The sequence below is a fragment of the Giraffa tippelskirchi genome, chromosome 4 (assembly GCF_054371585.1).
Source record: "Giraffa tippelskirchi isolate mGirTip1 chromosome 4, T2T-mGirTip1v1.2.pri, whole genome shotgun sequence".
NCBI lineage: Eukaryota > Metazoa > Chordata > Mammalia > Artiodactyla > Giraffidae > Giraffa > Giraffa tippelskirchi.
Window position 1 is genome coordinate 56685527 of NC_137278.1, and position 20379 is coordinate 56705905.

The window sequence follows — 20379 nt, forward strand, 5'->3', positions numbered from 1 at the left end:
TTGCCTGGAAAATGGCATGGTCAGAGGAGACTGGAGGGCTACAGTCCATGGGTTCCCAGAGTCGGGTATGATTGAGCATACACACACACACACACACACACACACGCACATACACACACACACACACACACACAGTCCTGTCCATCAACAGCATCAATCCTTTGCACCTGAGTTTAATCGCATCAGAACAACTTTGAAACAATCCTTTCAATTCTCAGGTGTAGAACCAACTGCCTTTCCACATCATGGCTTCACACATCCCATGCCACCCATACCATCCAACTCATTACTATCAAATACTTGGAAGTTTACCTGCCAGAGTTCCCTAATATCACCCAAGATTGGTGAAGGAATTAAAAAGGATGGGTGATATAGAAATTCTTAGACTCCTGTGGGTGTGGCTACTCTGCTAGTCCAAGCTTTCCTGGAGGGCTCAAGGCTCAAGAATTGGGTATTTTCTCTAGGAATATATTCCCAGCTTGTCTCAGAGAAAAACTGCAAGTGCTCACTTTTTGTCATCCTCACCTCCACCCAGGAGATCCTTTAACCTGCTAAACTGTTCCCTTGTTGAGCCACCTCTTCCCAAGCAGAGACGTTCAAGGAAAGTAAAACTCTAAGAAGCTTTTTAAAAGCTACCCCCCAGGGCTTCCCTGGTAAAGAATCTTCAGGCCAATGCAGGAGACGTGGGTTCGATCCCTGGTCCGGGATGATCCCACATGCTGTGGAGCAACTACACCCATGCACCACAACTATTGAGCTTGGGTTCTAGAGTCCAGGAGCCACAACTACTGAAACCCCAGCACTCTAGAGCCTGTGCTCCGCAATAAGAGAAGCCACTGCAATGAGAAGCCAGCACAGTGCTGCCCTGACTCACCAAAACTAGAGAAAGACCCGTGTAGCAACAAAGACTCAGCACAGCCAAAAATAAAATAAATGAATAAATAAACTAAAAAAAAACACAAAACCTACAACCCAGTCTTCATATGCTTGAGTGTGCGAAGCCATTACCAGGAGCTGGGAGCATCAGCCATCACTCTCTCTCACTTGCAGCCCCCAGGCTGGTCCTCAGAATGGAACCCAGCTAGCCAGAGCCATTTTCCCAGGACTTTCGTGAGAAGCAAGAGGCCCTCCTCCAACCCACTCAGTGCTTCTGATCTGTCAGGATTAGGCAGGCTTGGAAACTCAGACCCAGCATGAGTCACCTCCAACTCACGGCCTGTCATCCTTTTATATAAATCTGGAATTATTTGGAAGCGACATTTTTTTCCAAGAATTTCTCTCTAGGCTAAGGGAGGTTTTGCTTTGCTTTGTTTCTTTCAGAGAAGTTTCTCCTTTTTAATTTTTTCTTATTTTTTAAAGATTTTATTGAACTATAGGTAATACACAATGTTGTGTTAGTTTCTGCTGTACAGCAGTGAATCAGTTACACATATACATACATCCACTCTTTGGATTCTTTTCCCATATAGGTTATTACAGAGCACTGAGTAGAGTTCCCTGTGCTATTTAGTCTATTTTATATATAGTAGTAGTGAAGTGAAGTGAAGTGAAAGTTACTCAGTGGTGTCTGATTCTTTGAGACCCCATGGGGTGTACAGTCCATGGAATTCTCCAGGCCAAAATACTGGAGTGGTAGCCTTTCCCTCCTCCAGGGAATCTTCCCAACCCAGGGATCGAACCCAGGTCTCCCATATTACAGGTGGATTCTTTACCAGCTGAGCCGCAAGGGAAGCCCAAGAGTACTGGAGAGGGTAGCCTATCCCTTCTCCAGGGGATCTTCCAGACCCAGGAATTGAACCAGAGTCTTCTGCATTGCAGATAGATTCTTTACCAACTGAGATATCAGGGAAGCCCGTATATATAGTAGTAAGTGTATGTCAATCCTAATCTCCCAATTTATCCCTCCCCACCTTGTCCCCTGGTAAACGTAAGTTTGCTTTCTACATCTGTGACTCTACTTCTGTTTTGTAAAAATATGGCATGTGTTATGAATTTTCATGTCATCTTTTTCTCTTTTCTTGGATGGTTTGAGTTTTGTTTCATTTTTTCATTAATGTTTTTGTTCACTAGTCTAAAGAAATTATATATTTAATCTCTGTTACAAAAATACTTCCCTCTAAGAGTTTTTAACATCATATCTAATTAAATAAAATCTATTTTGTCAAAATCTGTCTTGACAAAAAAAAATTTGACAGTATTTTTTCCCTTCTCTCGAACTGAAAAGAACCTCAGAGTGCTTTAACTTCTATCTCTCCCCTCCCCACACTTACTATAGTTCCCTCACAAATTAGATATTTTATTATTTTAAACAGTTGATGCTTGTTTGTGAGTGTGTGTGTGTGCTCAGTTGAGTCCAGTTCTCTGCAACCCCATGGACTGTAGGGCACCAGGCTCCTACTGCATTTCCTACTCCAGGGGATCTTCCCAACCCAGGGATCAAACTGGTGTCTCTTACATCTCCTGCATTGACAGATTCTTTACCAGTGTCCCACCTGGGAAGCTCAAACGTTTGTTTAGCTTTATTCAAACACTGACTCTGTTCTTAGCCCACCATTTCTTCTTACATCCCAGGCTTTCCTAGTGGGGTCATTTTCCCCTCCTCCTAGTACAGCCTTTGGAAGTTAGTTTAATAAAGGCCTCTTGGTATGAAACTTCTCACCACTGACATCTTTGCATGGTTCTTGTTCTTGAAAGATGTTTTTATGGGACCCACAGTTCTCAGTTGATAGCATTTGCTTATACTATAAAACTATTATTGCACTGTTTTTCAGCTTTCACTTTAACTGTTGACGAGTTCCCCATCATTCTAATTGTTGTGCCTCTGTAACTAACCAACTTATCTTTGCTATCGCCTGTGCATACCCTGGAAGAGGGCATGGCAACCCACTCCAGAATTCTTGTCTGGAGAATCCCATGGACAGAAGAGCCTGGCGGGCTATGGTTCATAGGGTCACAAAGAGTTGGACACGCTAAAGTGGCTTAGCATGCACACATGTGGTTAACCTCACTTGTGAAATAATTTTTTTTTACTGCATGCAGCATCATATTATTTCTCTTATCAGCTGAGTCATGCTTTTAAAAATATGCTGATGGGAGCTAACTTAATCTTTATATTCCAGATGTCTTTTACTGGGAGAAATTGTGCTACACAACTAGTCATCTATATGGCTAGAAATGAAAAGCCTTTTTATTGTTTTTTTTCTTAAGTTTCTTCGCTACTCTGTTCACTTATTAATTCAGCAAATATTCGTTGAGAACCTTCTAATTGTGAGGCATTATACTAGGTCCTGGATGTATATTGGAGCATAAAACAGATATGATGTTGCCCTATGGAACTTACAGCTTAATAGGAGAGATATTCAATAAAAAAGAAAACAAATAAATATGAACATAGAGAATGACTCGGAAGTTGAAAGAATCTAAAACATTGTTGTATGAAGAAATGAAGGAATTAGGAAGGTTTGGCCTTCTCAGAAGGCTCAGAAGAACTTCATTTTGAAAAGCCTTTTTATTTTTTAATCTACTTCATCTGACTGACTCCTGGTTCCACCACTCCACTGAAGCTACTTTTGTGAAAGCTTCCTAAATCCAGTGGACTTACCCACATGTTAGGCCACATTCCTGGGTGCTGTGCTTAGCCATGTCCAATTCTTTTCGACCCCATGGACTTTAGCCCACCAGGCTCCTCTGTCCATGGGATTTCCCAGGCAAGAATACTGGAGTGGGTCGCCATTTCCTCCTCCAGGGGATCTTCCCAACCCAGGAATGGAAGCCAGGTGTCTTGCATCTCTTACATTAGCAGGAGGAGTCTTTACCACTAGCATTACCTGGGAAGCCCTAGGCACCATTGACCACTTCCATTTCCTTTTCCTTTTATCCTTTGAGTCACCTGGTTTTTCTTTCTTTTTTATTTTTAAATACCAGTTTTACTTTTTTTTTAAGATTTTTAAAATGTGGACCAGTTATTAAATCTTTATTAAATTTGTTACAATATTGCTTCTGTTTTTGATTTTTTGACCACGACCCACTTGGGATCTAGTTCCCTGGCCAGGGATCAAACCAGCACCCCCTGCATTGGAAGGCGAAGTCTTAACCACTGGACCACCAGAGAAGTCCTTCACCTGGTTTTTCTTCTGGCCTTCTTCTTTTCTCCTGTACTGACAATTCATATACTACCTGCCCTCAGGTGTTGCCTGTCCTACATATATTCATTTTGAACTCCCAGATCTTCTATCACTCTCTTCCAACCTACTTGGTCCCTTGGAGTCTGACTCACATGGACTGCATTCACTGGGCTCTCTGGGTTTCTAGCTTTCAGTTGGGTTCAGCCTGCCAGAGGAATGGAGAGGAAATCAGAAGGCAGAAGGGTGAGAGGTGAGAACATTTATTCTCCAAGCTCCTCACCCAGCTTCTGCAGGGTCACCATCTACTCTCTCTGAGGTCTGGGAAACAGAATCATTGTTCAGTCGCTGAGTCGTGTCCGACTACTTGAGACCCCATGGACTTCAGGGGAATAGAATGATTTCTATTAACTGTTCATCACCAGCCAAACTGTTGTCTAGGGAGATTTACCTATAAATACCAAAAACATAGCGAATTTGTTTATCCAAGCTTTACTGTAATAAATCCTCTTTTATCCCTCCCCCTAAAGCAAGCAAACACACTAAGCTGATCATCCCACTGGTTGCTTGGTGGTATTAAGTAATTCCTCTTCCAGTGGGTCAATCTAAAAGTCTGAGTGTTAGCCTCAACTTTGCTTTTTCAATCCCCACTCATATCTAAAATCATAAAGTTCCTTCCAATTCTACCTTGAAAATGTCTCAACTCTATCCCTTCCATTCTCTCCCCACCACCATTGGTTTATATCAAGGCCTCATCACTTCCTCCTAGACTGTCTCCCTGATTGGAGCCTGGCCCATCTCCAGCTGTACAGTGAAAAAATAAACTTACAAATTCTGTGTATCACTGAGATCTCCTTTGCCTAGTACACAAGGTCCTTCTTAACGTGGTCCTTGCCTACTTTCCTAGTCTCATCTCTCATCACTTGCCTTCAAAGAGCCTACCTGAAGACATTTGGTCTGATACCCTCCATCCGCTCTGAGGACTACTTCTCCTATAAGACATGTGAATATATGAGCATATTCTCCCAGATTCCTAGACCCAATCAACTGGCCCTTCTCTTCTTGGTCTCCTGCACTGACCTCTCTCAGAGCATCTCTAACACTCTACCATACTTATCAAATATTTTTGTCTGTCCTCCTGCAAACCTGTGAGACTCTTGAGATCAGAGACCAATTCTTACTCATCCTCATTTTCCCAATGCTTATCATTGTGTCCTTCTTAAAGGAAGATCAATAAATGCACACCCCTCTTCCGTGAGAGTCTTTGTTTCAATCTCCCTTATGCTATGGATCAAATAGCTCATGCATAACTTGGCCTCTACTTTGGAATCCTTACTCCCCTCTTCCCCTTCTCTCTCACAAACACCACACCAGCAAACACACTAAGCTGATCATCCCCATGGTTGCCTGGTGGTGGTAAGCAATGCCTCTTCAGTGGGTCAGCCTAAAAGTCTCAGAAGGTAGGTATCAATAGTATCCATCTCTAAATTAGTTCAAATTTTCTCTCACACCTACTTCTTCCAGGCAAATGGCTTAGTACTTCTCAATATTATGCAATCCAACTTTTTTTTTAAGAATCCAGACTATTTCACACACAAAAAAAAATTAGGTTTAGTTTTGAAGTAAGTCAAACCAGTCAGGGTAACAGTCTACTCTCCCAAAATTATAGATCTGTCAGTTTATCCAGTCAACAGTCCCCCTAAATCGTGGGAAAGTTTCTTTAAAAATGTAACTCAATGTTTATGCTTGTTGTAGTCATTTCTTAAGAGGTGAGGTCAGTTGGAAGTCTGATGGATAGATGATTTCCTACAGAGTAAATGCAACGGAGATTTCTCTGCTCCAACTATTTTCTTAGTAAAGTACGCTTTACTCATCTGATTTCATTATGGAGACAAGCTAGGTTCCTATCCTGCTGTACAGGTTGGAAGGATAAGCATTTTTCTATTCAAAGATGATATGATTTTACTATCTAGGATATTTCACAGTCTAAGGGAGGTCTCCAGAAACAGTGGCCATACTGTTTAAGTATCACTAGAAATAATAGTTTCAAAATAGCTTTTCTAAGACCAAAGCCATCATTTTTGAGGACATCTCAAACATTCAATCAGCCTACAACTATCAAGTTAGATAAGTGTTGCTCAATGCTATGCTCCATCGCTCAGTCGTGTCTGACTCTTTTGAGACCCCATGGACTGTAGCCTGACAGGCTCCCCTGTCCATGAAATTCTCCAGGCAACGATACTGGAGTGGGTTGCCATTTCGTACTCCAGGGGATCTTCCCAACCCAGGGATGGAACCTGCGTCTCCTGCACTGGCAAATATATTCTTTACCACTACACCACCTAAAGGAATGCAAAACAAAATTCTTCAAAAATCACATAATACAGATTATATGAATGTTGGCTTCACTATCTAGAGTCTGCTTCAATCTCATCCCTGTCCTCAGTTCCCTGCATGGGAAATAAAATCCATACCTGGGTAAGCACTGTCATAAAACACCAGTGGTAACTACAGGATAAAATACCACCTGAGTGTGATGAGTGCCACATCACTACATTGCTCTAAAAATGGAAGGTTTCAGTTTTGCATCTTCCTGGGCTCTTTTTCAGGAGCCAGGGAGAATTCATGCATTTCCACCTGGCACAGTGCAGCCCAAAGTGGCTCCCCATCCCCTGGTGATGCTAGAGAAGAACTATGCAGTTGTCCAGGAGCCCATTAGACATAGAACATGCCCATTTAAATAAAACTCAAAGTCCGTAACCATTTATTAAGCATTCAGTGTGTTATGGGGAATAAGTAAATAACCAAAAAGAAAAAAAAGATTCAAACCTCTAGGAACCACATCAGCGTAAGGAGAGAGTAGGACAAATTGAGAGAGAAGCATTGAAATATATGCATTACCATGTGTAAAATTGATAACTAGTGGGAAGTTGCTCTGTAACACAGGGAGCTCAGCCTGGTGCTCTGTGACAACCTAGAGGGATGGAATCGGGGGAGGTAGGGGTAGGAAAGAGGCTCAAGAGGAAGGGGTATACTTATGGCTAATTCGTGTTGTTGTACAGCAGAAACCAACACAATATTGTTAAGCCATTATCCTCCAATTTAAAAAAATTTTTGTAGAGCCCAGACTTGCAACGTTCAGCAATAAAACTATTTCTCATTTCCAGCCTCTCCAGAGAGCAAACAATGCTATAATTAAAAAGTGGCTTCCAGGAAGAACAGTAACACAGAATCTGTCTTGAAAACATGGGTGTTATTATAAAAATACTTGCTAGGACTTCAGGAAAACTTCAGCCTCACGGACCTTTCAGAGACACAAAAGACTTTCCTAGGATCATATTCCCATGTCTCTCAGATATTCACTATTAGGCAATAAGCCCTGCTGAGTTACTATCTCTCAGTAGCCACAGAGAGGGCCCAATGTAAAAATGGCCTTATTCTTAAGTGTGGTGAGCTTTCCAGGTGACACTCATGGTAAAGAACCCTCCTGCCAATGCCGGAGACATAAGAGATGCTGGTTCGATCCCTGGGTGGGGAAGATCCCCTCGAGAAGGGCATGGCAACCCACTCCAGTATTCTTGAATGGAGAATCCCATGAAAAGAGGAGCCTGGTGGGCTACAGTCCATGGGATGGCAAAGAGTCAGGCACGACTGAAGTGATTTAGCAGCATACATGGCCTAGACAGTAGGAGCTATAGAGCTCTGCTCATCTGCTGACCATGGTCCCTTCAGGGACCTTGCGCGTGTAAGTCCTTGCCTCAGTCCAAGCCACAAGAGCTGGCACTTAACTGTCACTACCATTACTACTGCCCATTTGGCAGTGGCTGCCAGAGGCACTGCCAAGACTAAAATAGCTACCACCTTCCACCCACTTTTTAATCCAGTGCAAATGAGAAGGTGAGTGTGGAGCTGAGTCACTGCATCTGGCACAATGTATGCAGTGCTTTTAACAGGGCCTGCTACGGAGAAGGCAATGGCACCCTACTCCAGTACTCTTGCCTGGAAAATCCCATGGACAGAGGAGCCTGGTAGGCTGCAGTCCATGGGGTCGCTAAGAGTCGGACACGACTGAGCGACTTCACTTTCACTTTTCCCTTTCATGCACCGGAGAAGGAAATGGCAACCCACTCCAGTGTTCTTGCTTGGAGAATCCCAGGGACGGGGGAGCCTGGTGGGCGCCGTCTATGGGGTCGCACAGAGTCAGACACGAGTGAAGCGACTTAGCAGCAGCAGCAGCAGCAGCTGCGTGGTAAGTACTGATTAAAATGTTCACTCTGGTGGCAGCTGTATTCTATATTCAGTCATTCCAAGAGCTGAGGTCTGGGAGGTCCCAGCTGTTGTGTGTAGTTTCTATTGACTCTGATTCATGTCACTCATGGTTTGTGGCTCTCTATTTGGTGACCTTAGATTGTGAGCTCATTGATGGTGGATGTTAGCTTGTGGGGACTGTGATCAATGGTAAATTGCAGTCCTGCCTCCAGAGAGGATTTGTGTTTCCCTCTGCTGGGAGACTGTGCATGCGTGCTCAGTCACTCAGTCCTGTCTGACAGGACTCTTTGCGACTCCATGGACTGTAGCCTGCCAGGCTTCTCTGCCCATAGGATTATTGTGGCAAGAATACTGGAGTGGGTTGCCATTTCCTTCTCCAGGGGATTTTCCCATCCCAGGGATCAAACTCACATCTCCTGCATTGGGAAGCGAATTCTTCCCAGGTGGCCAAGTGGTAAAGAATACACCTGCCAATGCAGGAGACTCAAGTTCGATCTCTAGGTTGGGAAGATCCCCTGGAGAAGGAAATGGCAACCCACTCAAATATCTTGCCTGGGAAATCCCATGGACAGAGGGGCCTGGTGGGCTACAGTCCGTGGCGTCACAGAAGAGTCAGACATGACCTAGCAACTAAACAAACAAAACAACAACTGACATCATTATTGTAGTCATGATCTTTTCTGGCTGGTTCTTATTCTAATTAGCTGGTGTCTATGCCATGTACGTTGTCAAACATTTTTAATATCACCCCTGTCCTTGGATTTAACTCAAAGTGCTATAAGACCAGGAAAATGTGAATAACCTGTAGTCCAATTTGAAGGTCCTAGATTGTGACCTTGGGGTCAGCCCCTGACCTTGCCACTGGCCTTGAACTCTAATTCAGAGGCACCATTGATCACAATGTTAAAGTAAGTATTTTTCTCTCTGGGAGGAAGACTGAATTTGAGATATGTTTACCTGCTCCTGTTTTACCACCGCTCTGGCTCAAGTTCACTATAGAGGGCATGGGGTGGGGATAGGGGGTGGGAGACAGAGGGAGCAATTTAGAGATTTCCTTTCCTTACTGGAAATCCAAAAAAAAAAAAAAAAAGTGTGTTTAAGTCTGTTTTATCTACAACATTTGTTTCGAGGCAGAAAGACCCTGCAAAGTCTGTACTCAGCCATGTTGCCCAAAACAGACATTTGCCTTTTCATTCAACAGAAAACTGTGAGCCTTTGAGGAATGGAGGTCAGGGAACAATAGGAACTGATTCAGTTCAGTTCAGTCACTCAGCTGTGTTGTCTGACTCTTTTTGACACCATGAACTACAGCATGCCAGGCCTCCCTGTCCATCACCAACTCCTGGAGTTTACTCAAACTCATCTCCATTGAGTCAGTGATGTCATCCAACCATCTCATACTCTGTTGTCCCCTTCTCCTCCCACCTTCAATCTTTCCAAGCATCAGGGTCTTTTTGCATGAGTCAGCAGCCAAAGTATTGGAGTTTCAGCTTCAGCATCAGTCCTTCCAATGAACACTCAGGACTGATTTCCTTTAGGATGGACTGGTTGGATCTCCTTGAAGTCCAAGGGACTCTCAAAAGTCTTCTCCAACACCACAGTCCAAAAGCATCAATTCTTCGGCACTCAGCTTTCTTTATAGTCCAACTCTCACATCTATACATGACTATTGGAAAAACCATAGCTTTGACTAGACGGACCTTTGCTGACAAAGTAATGTCTCTGCTTTTTATTACGCTGTCTAGGTTGGTCATAGCTTTTCTTCCAAGGAGCAAGTGTCTTTTAATTTCATGGCTGCAATCACCATCTTCAGTGATTTTGGAGCCCAAAAAAATAAAGTCTGCCACTGTTTCCACTGTTTCCCCATCTACTTGCCATGAAATGATGGGACCGGATGCCATGATCTTAGTTTTCTGAATGTTGAGCTTTAAGCCAACTTTTTCACTCTCCTCTTTCACTTTCATCAAGAGGCTCTTTAGTTCTTCTTCACTTTCTGCCATAAGAGTGGTGTCATCTGCATATCTGAGGTTATTAATATTTCTCCCAGCAATCTTGATTCCAGCTTGTGCTTCATCCAGCCCAGCATTTCTCATGATGTACTCTGCATATAAGTTAAATAAGCAGGGGGACAATATACAGCCTTAACGTACTCCTTTTCCTATTTGGAACCAGTCTGTTGTTCCATGTCCAGTTCTAACTGTTGCTTCCTGACCTGCATACAGATTTCTCAAGAGGCAGGTCAGGTGGTCGAATATTCCCATCTCTTTCAGAATTTTCCACAGTTTATTGTGATCCACACAGTCAAAGGCTTTGGCATAGTCAATAAAGCAGAAATAGATGTTTTTCTAAACTCTCTTGCTTTTTCAATGATCCAGCGAATGTTGGCAATTTGATCTCTGGTTCCTCTGCCTTTTCTAAAACCAGCTTGAACATCTGGAAGTTCACGGTTCATGTATTGTTGAAGCCTGGCTTGGAGAATTTTGAGCATTACTTTACTACCATGTGAGATGAGTGCAATTGTGTGGTGGTTTGAACATTCTTTGGCATTGCCTTTCTTTGAGATTGGAATGAAAACTGACCTTTCCAGTCCTGTGGCCACTGCTGTGTTTTCCAGATTTGCTGGCATATTGAGTGCAGCACTTTCACAACATCATCTTTTAGGATTTGAAATAGCTCAGCTGGAATTCCATCACCTCCACTAGCTTTGTTCATAGTGATGCTTCCTAAGGCCCACTTGACTTACTGATTAAGGTTTTGAAAAGAAAACTGGCAGTAAAGCAACTATGGGAACACGTCTTTTAATATTAGGGGCGTGAGAATCATAGTCTGCAGAAAGGTATGTCAATGGCAATCACAATTTTCCAGGAAAATCTAAATTTCAGTCCAATGGTTCTCACATGCTATTTTTTAAATTATTTTTTAGTTAGGTTTTTTTGGCTGTGCTGGGTCTTCTTGGCTATGGGGGCTTTTCTCTAGTTGCAGCGAGCTGGAGCTACTCTCCAGTTGCTGTGAGCGGGCTTCTCATTGCAGTGGCTTCTCTTGTTGCAGAGCACAGGCTCTAGGGTGCTCAGGTTTCAGTAGCTGCAGCACGTGAGCTCAGTAGTTGTTCCCAGGCTCTAGAGCACAGGCTCAGTAGTTGTGGTACACAGGTTTAGTTGCTCCACGGTATGTGGGCTCTTCCTGGATCGGTGATCACACTCTTGTTTCCTGCATTAGCAGGTGGATTCTTTACCACTGAGCCATCAGGGTAACCCCTCACCTCTGTTATGTATTTGTCAGAACTCTTATCCTGATATGAAATTTACTACATACAGTTATTGTAGATATGGCCTTCACCATAAATGTGGTATACTGGCGTTCTAGTTTATTAATCAATCCCTATGAATCTGATTCTTATTAATCAGATAAGGAACACTTAGGTAAGCAAGCCAAACTTCAACCTTGATGACTCCAACAAAGGTCAGCCACTCCACATGGTATCCATCAAAGCTCCTTTACAGTCACCTGGAGGCACACTGAGCTCCCTCTAAGAATCTGATTTCATGAGTCATGCACCAGAGGCACACCTCAAATTTCTGTTTGCTTTGGAAAACTCAATTACCTTTCCCCAAGAATAATTCCCATATATGACAGTGAGAATAATTCAAGTTGAGCATCCAAAAGCAGTACTGGTGGTATCGGCAGATTTCATCAACTAATAACGTCTGTTAGTTGGCATGAGAAGAAAGATGGCATGTTTCCCTATATAAAAAACAAATGTTTGTTTGTTGTTCAAGGAAGAATAACTTGTGAGTGTAACTCCACCCAGGTGTATTGGTTACATTTTAAGTCTCCTGGTTGCATTTACAGGCATGCTTGTCTTGAGCAGTGAAGGTTCTTGGAAGAGACTTGAAAGGAGTCCCTTGAGGGGTGGTTGGAATGAACTGGCAACACACAGGCAGGATTTATGTCAGAGACAGAGCCTGCCATAAGCTCTGATGGATCAAATGGGGTGACAGAACAGGGATAGGGAGAAATTCAGGATGAGTACTAAGACTTTTACTTAAGCAGTTGGGTCGTTGGAGTACCATTAGGTGAGAGCTGGGAGATGGGTGCAGGGATGGGTTGAGCAGAAATATCAAGGTTCAGTGTAAGGCATGTTAAGGTGAAGACGCTCTAGGACAGCCAGGTGACTGTGCCAGGTATGCAAAGATCCAAGTCTGAACTCACCCTAAGCCACCTGCTATAACAACACAGAATTTCCAGGCCACTCCCTTGAGCCTTCTCAAATAGTTTCCCATGGTTACTATATTAGTTGCCTGTGAACTTGAACACCAGATAAAACTCCATTTGTTGTTGTTATTGTTCAGTTGCTGAGTCATTTCTGATTCTTTGAAACCCCATGGACTGTAGCATGCCAGGCTTCTCTGTCCACCACTATCTCCCGGAGTTTGCTCAAATTCATGTTCATTGAGTCAGTGATGCTATCTGACCATCACTTCCTCTGCCGCCCCTTTTTCCTTTTGCCTTCAATCTTTCCCAACATCAGGGTAATTTTCCAATGAGTCAGCTCTTCGCATCAGGTGGCCAAAGTATTGGTGCTTCAGCTTCAGCAGTAGTCCTTGCAATGAATATCCAGAGCTGATTCCTTTAGGACTGACTGGCTTGATCTTCTTGCAGTCCAAGGGACTCTCAGGAGTCTTCTCCAGCACCACAATTCAAAATCATCAATTCTTTGGTGCTCAGTCTTCTTTATGATCCAATTCTCACATCCATACATGACTACTAGAAAAACCATAGCCCCTTTGCCACAACAAGGCTGTGATCCATGAAGGGGGAAACACCATTAAATGGCTTTTAAAAGCCATCTAAAAGACTTGGCACTTCAGGAAGGTGACTATAGCTGGCTGCTTCTACCAGAACGCTCCACGTCATTCTTCACAGAAATACTTCCCACCTGACCTAAGGTGGAGTCTGGCATCACCCACAGGCCTCTCTGGAGCCCCAGTCTTTCTCCTCTGGGGACGGAAGTCTCATCCTCTTCCTCCATCTTTGCATTCTGCACCCCTCACTCCCTACCACGCTGCCTCCACTCTCCTGTGTATCAGTCACTATTCTGCTCCTGGAACAAGGAAGAGAAAGAGAGAATCTGGAACCCTTGCTCATTAATGGCTGAGTTAGAGATTGGGAGGAGTGCTGTGTCCATGAGGATCCCTGTGAAACCATCCCCTTGACATCTGTTCGCCCACCTTTCTCCCGGGGCAGATTCCCCACTACTCTCTTCCTCACACTCTCTACTCATTCTACTGATCCCTCTCCCCTGCTGTCTTCCCTCCCCTTCCCCTTTATTTATTTTTGCAATTATTTTTATTTATTTAATGAATTTATTTGACTGTCCCAGGTCTTAGTTGCAGCAAGTGGGATCCTAGTTCCCTGACCAGGGATTGAACCCAGGGCCCCTGAATTGGGAGCACGGAGTCTTAGCCACTGGACCACCAGGGAAGTCTCTCCACAGTACATTTTAATGCTCTCTGGGGAATTCCACTGTGGACCCAGGACTGAGAACCGCTATCCTACTTTTTCTCCTTCATCTCTTCAAAGGTATCTCTTGCTCCCTTGGAACACCCATGCTACTTTGTTTCTACCTTCAGTCACTCAACTATGTATTTGTTTACTCACAGGTCCCTTGTTGGGTACCAGTGACTACTTGGGGCTCTGGGGATCAGCAAGAAACAAGACTGATGTTTTACATCCTCCTGCAGCTTCTCCCCCAGAGAAGGCAATGGCACCCCACTCCAGTACTCTTGCCTGGAAAATCCCATGGACGAGGGAGCCTGGGAGGCTGCAGTCCATGGGGTTGCTAAGAGTGGGACACGACTGAGCAACTTCACTTTCACTTTTTACTTTCATGCGTTGGAGAAGGAAATGGCAACCCACTCCAGTGTTCTTGCCTGGAGAATCCCAGGGACGGGGGAGCCTGGTGGGCTGCCGTCTATGGGGTCGCACAGAGTCGGACACGAGTGAAGCGACTTAGCAGCAGCAGCTTCTCCCCAGCAGAAAGTGAAAGGTGCTCAGACATGTCCGACTCTTTTCGACCCCACGGACTATACTGTCCATGGAATCCTCCAGGCCAGAATACTGGAGTGGGTAGCCGTTCCCTCCTCCAGGGGATTTTCCTTACCCAGGGATCGAACCCAGACCTCCTGCATTGCGGGCAGATTCTTTATCAGCTGAGCCACAAGGGAAGCTCAAGAATACTGGAGTGAGTAGCCTATCCCTTCTCTAGCGGATCTTCCTAACCCAGGAATTGAACAGGGGTCTCCTGCGCTGCAGGCAGATTCTTTATCAACTGAGCTATCAGATACGCCCCTCTCCAGCAGAGGAGGCAGTCAATTAAATGGAATCAAGGCACAAATGCGAAAAGCAAAAGTTAAAAACTTTTAGAACAAAACACAGGTGGATATTTTTGTGGCTTTGGGCAGGAAGATATTTCTTAAACACGACACCAAAGGTACAGACCATAAATATAAAACGGATTGACTTGATCTCATTTTAAAAGTTAAACTTTTTTCATTAAAAGTGAATGGCAAGCTGCAAACTGGAATATAATATTTGCAGCATACACATTTTGCAAAAGATTGATATTTAAGGACTTCCTTGGTGGTTCAGAGGTTAAGACTCTGCACTTCCATTGCAGGGGGCATGATTTGATCCCTGGTTAGGGCTTCCCTGGTAACTCAGCTGATAAAGAATTTGCCTTCAATGCAGGAGACCCTGGTTCGATTCCTGGGTTGGGAAGATCCCCTGGAGAAAGGATAGGCTACCCACTCCAGTTTCTGGGCTTCCCTCGTGGCTCAGATGGTAAAGAATCCGCCTGCAATGCGGGAGACCTGACTTTGATGCCTGGATTGGGAAGATTCCCCTGGAGGAGGGCATGGCAACCCACTCCACTATTCTTGCTGGGAGAATCCCCATAAACTTGGCATGCTGCAGCCCATGGGGTCGCAAAGAGTTGGACATGACTGAGCGACTAAGCACATAGACATAGGCAGAAGGAATTAAGATCCCACCTGCCACTCAATGAAGTAAAAAAAAAAAAAATGATATTCAGATGATATAAATAGAACCCCTACAAATGAATTTTAAAAATAAAAACCAGCAGGGAAAATTATAAGTATTTCATAGAACACACCTGGCTAGAAAACATTTGAATAGATGCTCAACCTCATTAAAAATTTGAAAAATGGGAATTAAGTTATGATAAAATATTATTTTCTACCAAGTTATCAATTTTTTTTTAAAGTCTGGCTACATCAAGTGTTGCCAAGAATATGGAGTGATGAGGATACTGAGACACAGATAAGGGTGGGCAAATAGATACTGTAAACAATCACAGTAAAAATGTAATTGGTATATAACAGGTGGAGCAGGAAGTGACTAGGACCCAATGGCAGGTGAGACAGGAAAAGGTCCATGAAAGTTGAAATGTAGAAGATGAATAACAAGGAAAAGAAAGGCAGAGTGTCCCGCATAGAGGGAGGGTGAGCATGATAACAATTAAAGAGAGGCGTGTATAAGGGCTAGAAACTGTGTCCAGGAGCTTGGACTCTAAGGGTCATGAGAAACTATTAGGTTGTTCCTTGCAGCACTATATCAATAGCTAGGACATGGAAGCAATCTAGATGTCCATCAACAGATGAATGGATAAAGAAGCTGTGGTACATATATACAATGGAATATTACTCAGCCATATAAAGGAATACATTTGAGTCTGTTCTAATGAGGTGGTTGAACCTAGAGCCTATTATACAGAGTGAAGTAAGTCAGAAAGAGAAAAACAAGTATCATATATTAATGCATATATATGGAATCTACAAAGATGGTACTGATGAACCTATTTGCAGGGCAGCAATGGAGACACAGACATAAAGAACAGACTTATGGACACAGGCAGAGAGGTGGGTGGAAGGAGAGGGTGGGACAGATGGAGAGTAGCATGGAAGCATATACACTACCCTGTGTAAAGTAGATAGCCAATGGGAATTCGCTGCATGACTCAGAGAACTCAAGCTAGTGCTCTGTGAGAACCTAGAGGAGTGGGATGGGGTAGGAGTTGGGAGGGAGGTTCAAGAGGGAGAGAACATATGTATACCTATGGCTGATTCATGTTGATATATGGCAAAAACCAAGTCAATATTGCAAAGCAATCATCCTTCAGTTAAAATAAATAATTAAAAACAAATAAACTATTGGGGTTTAAGCTAGGACATGACATTCATTCATTCAACCAAAAAGTCACTGGTACCTTACATAGACCAAATCAAAAAATATTTTCACTCAGTCGTGTCCAACTCTCTCTGACTCCATGGACTGTAGCCCACCAGGCTCTTCTGTCCATGGAATTCTCCAGGTAAGAATACTAGAGTAGGTTGCCATTTCCTTCTCCAGGGGATCTTCCCAAACTGCCTTGCAGGCAGACTCTTTACAGTCTGAGCCACCAGGGAAGCCCCACATAAAGCTCTGGCTCTATGTGACTGCATCTGTTCTGAAAATATCATTCCAGCTGTAGGTGGAGAATAAGTGGGAGAGTTACATGATGAACAGCATGGAGACCAATGAAGAGGTGAGTTGGGGGATGTCATCTGGACTAGGGAGCAACAGACACAGAGAGTGTATATGCACAGAGATCAGAGGTATCTTGGAGGTAGAAGAAGCCAAACAAGTGGTTGATCAGAAGAGGAGCTAGCTTAGTGAATGAGGAGAAGGAATCAAGGTAGTACTCTAGGAACCCATGTGGATGACGAGATTTCTGCGGGCTATAAATACAAGAGAAGGGCATGGGACTTCCCCGGTGGTCCTGTGGTTAAGAATCTGCCTTGCAATGCAGAGGAAGAAGGTTTGATCTCTGGTCAGGGAATTAAGATCCCACATGCCACAGGGCAATTAAGCCCGCACACTGCAATTAGAGCTTTAGGCCACAAGGAAAGATCCTGATAACACAACGAAAATCCCACGTGCCACAACTAAGAACCCACACGGCCAAATAAATAAATTCAATAATTAAAAATAAATAAATTCAAAAATAGGACAAAGGAAAATCAATGTGTTATTGCAGAAGCTAGGGTAGGAGGAGTTTATAGTTGAAGAAGATAAGAAAATAGTCGATAATATGAAATACTGCTGAGAAATCAAATTTGAAAGAGGAGGGGAAGCCTTCCCTGGTGGTTCAGTGGATAAGAATCTGCCTGCTAGTGCAGCATGCATGGGCTCGATCCCTGGTCTGGGAAGATTCCACATGCTGTGGAGCAACTAAGCCGGAGAGCCACAACTACCAAAGCCTATGCACCCAGGGCCCATACTCCACAACACAAGAAGCTACCACAGTGAGAAGCTCACGTACCACAACAAAGACTGGTCCCCACTTGCTGCAACTAGAGAAAGCCCATGCAGCAACAAAGACTCAGTGCAACCAAAAAATTAAATAAATAATTTTTCAAAGGGGATGGGCAGAAAATGGTCCATCAGCTGTGGGCCAAGGATGACCTTCATGAGAGAAGTTTCCATCTGGGAGGCAGCAAACCGTTGAGGGTTGAAGAGTGGGAGGAGAAGCAAGGGAAGGCACTCTTTCAAGAAAAGAAAAGCAATAGGCAGAGAGTGGAGGAAATATGTTGTCTTCCTTTGTTTTGTTTTAGAAAAGCAAGACATGAGTGTGTCTGGTGAGATGGAGCTGCAGAGAGCAAATGGTTGAAGATGAGCAAGATCAATACAACAAGGTCTTTGAGAAGATGGGTATCCCATTTGAATCCCAATTGGGTGTACTTCAATTCAGCTTTAGTAATAATCACCCAGAATCAGTGTAGACCCCACAAGTTAAAAGGCACCATCCCTTACTTCCGATGCCAGCTGTGCTTCAGGGGTCCCCAGGCCACCCACACTTCCAACAAAGTGGCTGTAAACTGAGAAGTTCCCATGACCCCCTCAGGTTAGATAATTCATGAGAAAGATTCACAGGACTCAGGAAAGTACTATTATTGTTATTATATGAGAGGCCCTTGGACAGCAAGGCGATCAAACCAGTCAATCCTAAAGGAAATCAACCCTGAATATTCCTTGGAAGGACTGATGTTGAAGCTGAAGCTCCAGTACTTTGGCCACCTGATGTGAAGAGCCAACTTACTGGAAAAGACCCTGATGCTGGGAAAGATTGAGGGAGGGAGGAGAAGGGGGGAACAGAGGGTGAGATGGTTGGATGGCATCATCAACTCAATGGACATGAGTTTGAGCAAACTCTGGGAGATAGTGAAGGACAGGGAAGCCCGGCATGCTGCAGCCAGCTCACAGGGTTGCAAAGAGTCAGACATGACTGAGCGATTGAACAACAACAACAATTGTAGTGTAAAGTATTATAATTTTATTATATGGGATATATATCAGGAGGAAGGGCCAAATGACAAGACATCTAGAGAAAGGTCTGGGAGGGACCACAGAGCTTCCATGCCTTCTCCCTATGGGTCAGGATGCCTCACCTGCCCAGTGCATCATTGTGTGTCCCATCCAGAAAGCTTCTCCAAGCTTCAGTGTCCAGAGTTTGGGGGGATTTTATTACACAAATATGATGGATTAAATCATTGACTATGTGATTGAACTCAATCCCCAGCCCCCCTCTCATCCCAGGAGGCCAGAAGAAAGGATCGCTATTGTGTGTCTCCCAGCCCTAGCCCTCTAATCATCAAATTGGTCCTTCTGATGACCAGGCACCAGCATGAAACTCTCTAGACGCCCTGCCATGAGTCAGATCATTACCTGTCACTGAGGAAATTCCAAGGGTTTCAGAAGCACCCTGCCAGAAATCTGGGACAAAGTTCAGATAAATTTTTTTATTATATAATAATGAGTCAGGGACTTCCCTGATGGCTCAGTGGATAAGAATCTGCCTGCCAATGCCCGGGACACAGGTTCAATCCCTGGTCCAGGAAAATTCCACATGCCACAGAACAACTAAGCCAGTGAGCCACAACTACCGAAATCTCCACACCCTAGAGTCAGCACGCTGCAAAGTCCATGCACATAGGACCTGTGCTCCCCAACAAGAGAAGCCACTGCAATGAGAAGCTCATACACTGCAACTAGAGAGTAGCTCCTGCTCTCTGCAACTAGAGAAAAGCTTGCACACAGCGATGAAGACCCAGCGCAGCCAAAAATAAATAAATAACAATGAGTCAGGATGTTCAGGACCTGGGGAAAAGAAAGAGCCTGTACCACTCCAGGAATAAGAGCACATTGGGGGTGGGTGGGATGCAATTGGCAATGTGGTGGGAGATGCTGAGGGGAGTTTCAGATGATGAGATTTATTTTCAAGGACTGAGCATGCGAATGATGGAATCAGGATGTTGCTGCTGTGTACAAACGCCAAAGAAAGCTTCATAGGATGACTGAGCAGAATGAGAGCACAGTGAGGGGTGGTGGAGCCCATGCATCCAGGTCACAGCCATATGGAAGGCCAAGTGGTTTTCTCCAACAGTCCCCAGCAGCCCCGACGGAGAGGCAGACCATTAATACAACCAGGTCAGAGGTTTTGTCTAGTGAGTACTAGGGAAGAAATGGAGGGGGAAATGGCAACCCACTCCAGTATTCTTGCCAGATAATCCCATGGACAGAGGAACCGGGCAGGCTATAGTCCATGGGGTCATCAAGAGTCAGACATGACTGAGCAACTGAACATGCACACGTATGCTAGGAAGGAAAAAGAGAAAGTCTGCTGAGAAGACTGTCAAGGAAATGGTTGCAAAGATGGAGCCTAGAAATTAAACTGATGGATAAGGAAGCAAAAGCAGAGGGGGCAGATAGAGAGGGGGGATGTCCGTGGGCTAGCGGTTCTGATAAGGGTGAATAACTGGTGTTTTGAGAGCATGGGAGTGAGAAAGCAGGAATGCTGTAGGCAGAGAACAGGAAGACTGCATGCATGATTGCTGAAATGGAGCCTTTCCAAGAGGCATCCAAACTTGGGGGT

At 44.2% G+C, this 20379-nt stretch overlaps 1 protein-coding gene across 12 annotated transcripts in view; it reads left to right on the forward strand.

Annotated features, from left to right (window-relative positions):
* Nucleotides 1–8063: 8063 nt before the first annotated feature.
* Nucleotides 8064–20379, forward strand: part of IL1B (interleukin 1 beta) — a 36707-nt gene continuing 24391 nt past the window's right edge. For 5 of the 12 annotated variants that reach the window (XM_081593531.1, XM_081593538.1, XM_081593527.1 and 2 more), the window contains exon 1: nt 8064–8370. Coding sequence is in view for 2 of the 12 variants with exons in the window: in XM_081593526.1 (XP_081449652.1) it covers nt 8221–8370 (150 nt within the window). In the remaining 10 variants the exon portion in view is untranslated. Of the gene's footprint in view, nt 8371–16932; nt 16993–18061; nt 18143–19728; nt 19935–20379 lie in introns of all 12 variants that reach the window. The other 7 variants (XM_081593535.1, XM_081593532.1, XM_081593536.1 and 4 more) reach the window with 4 other exon arrangements.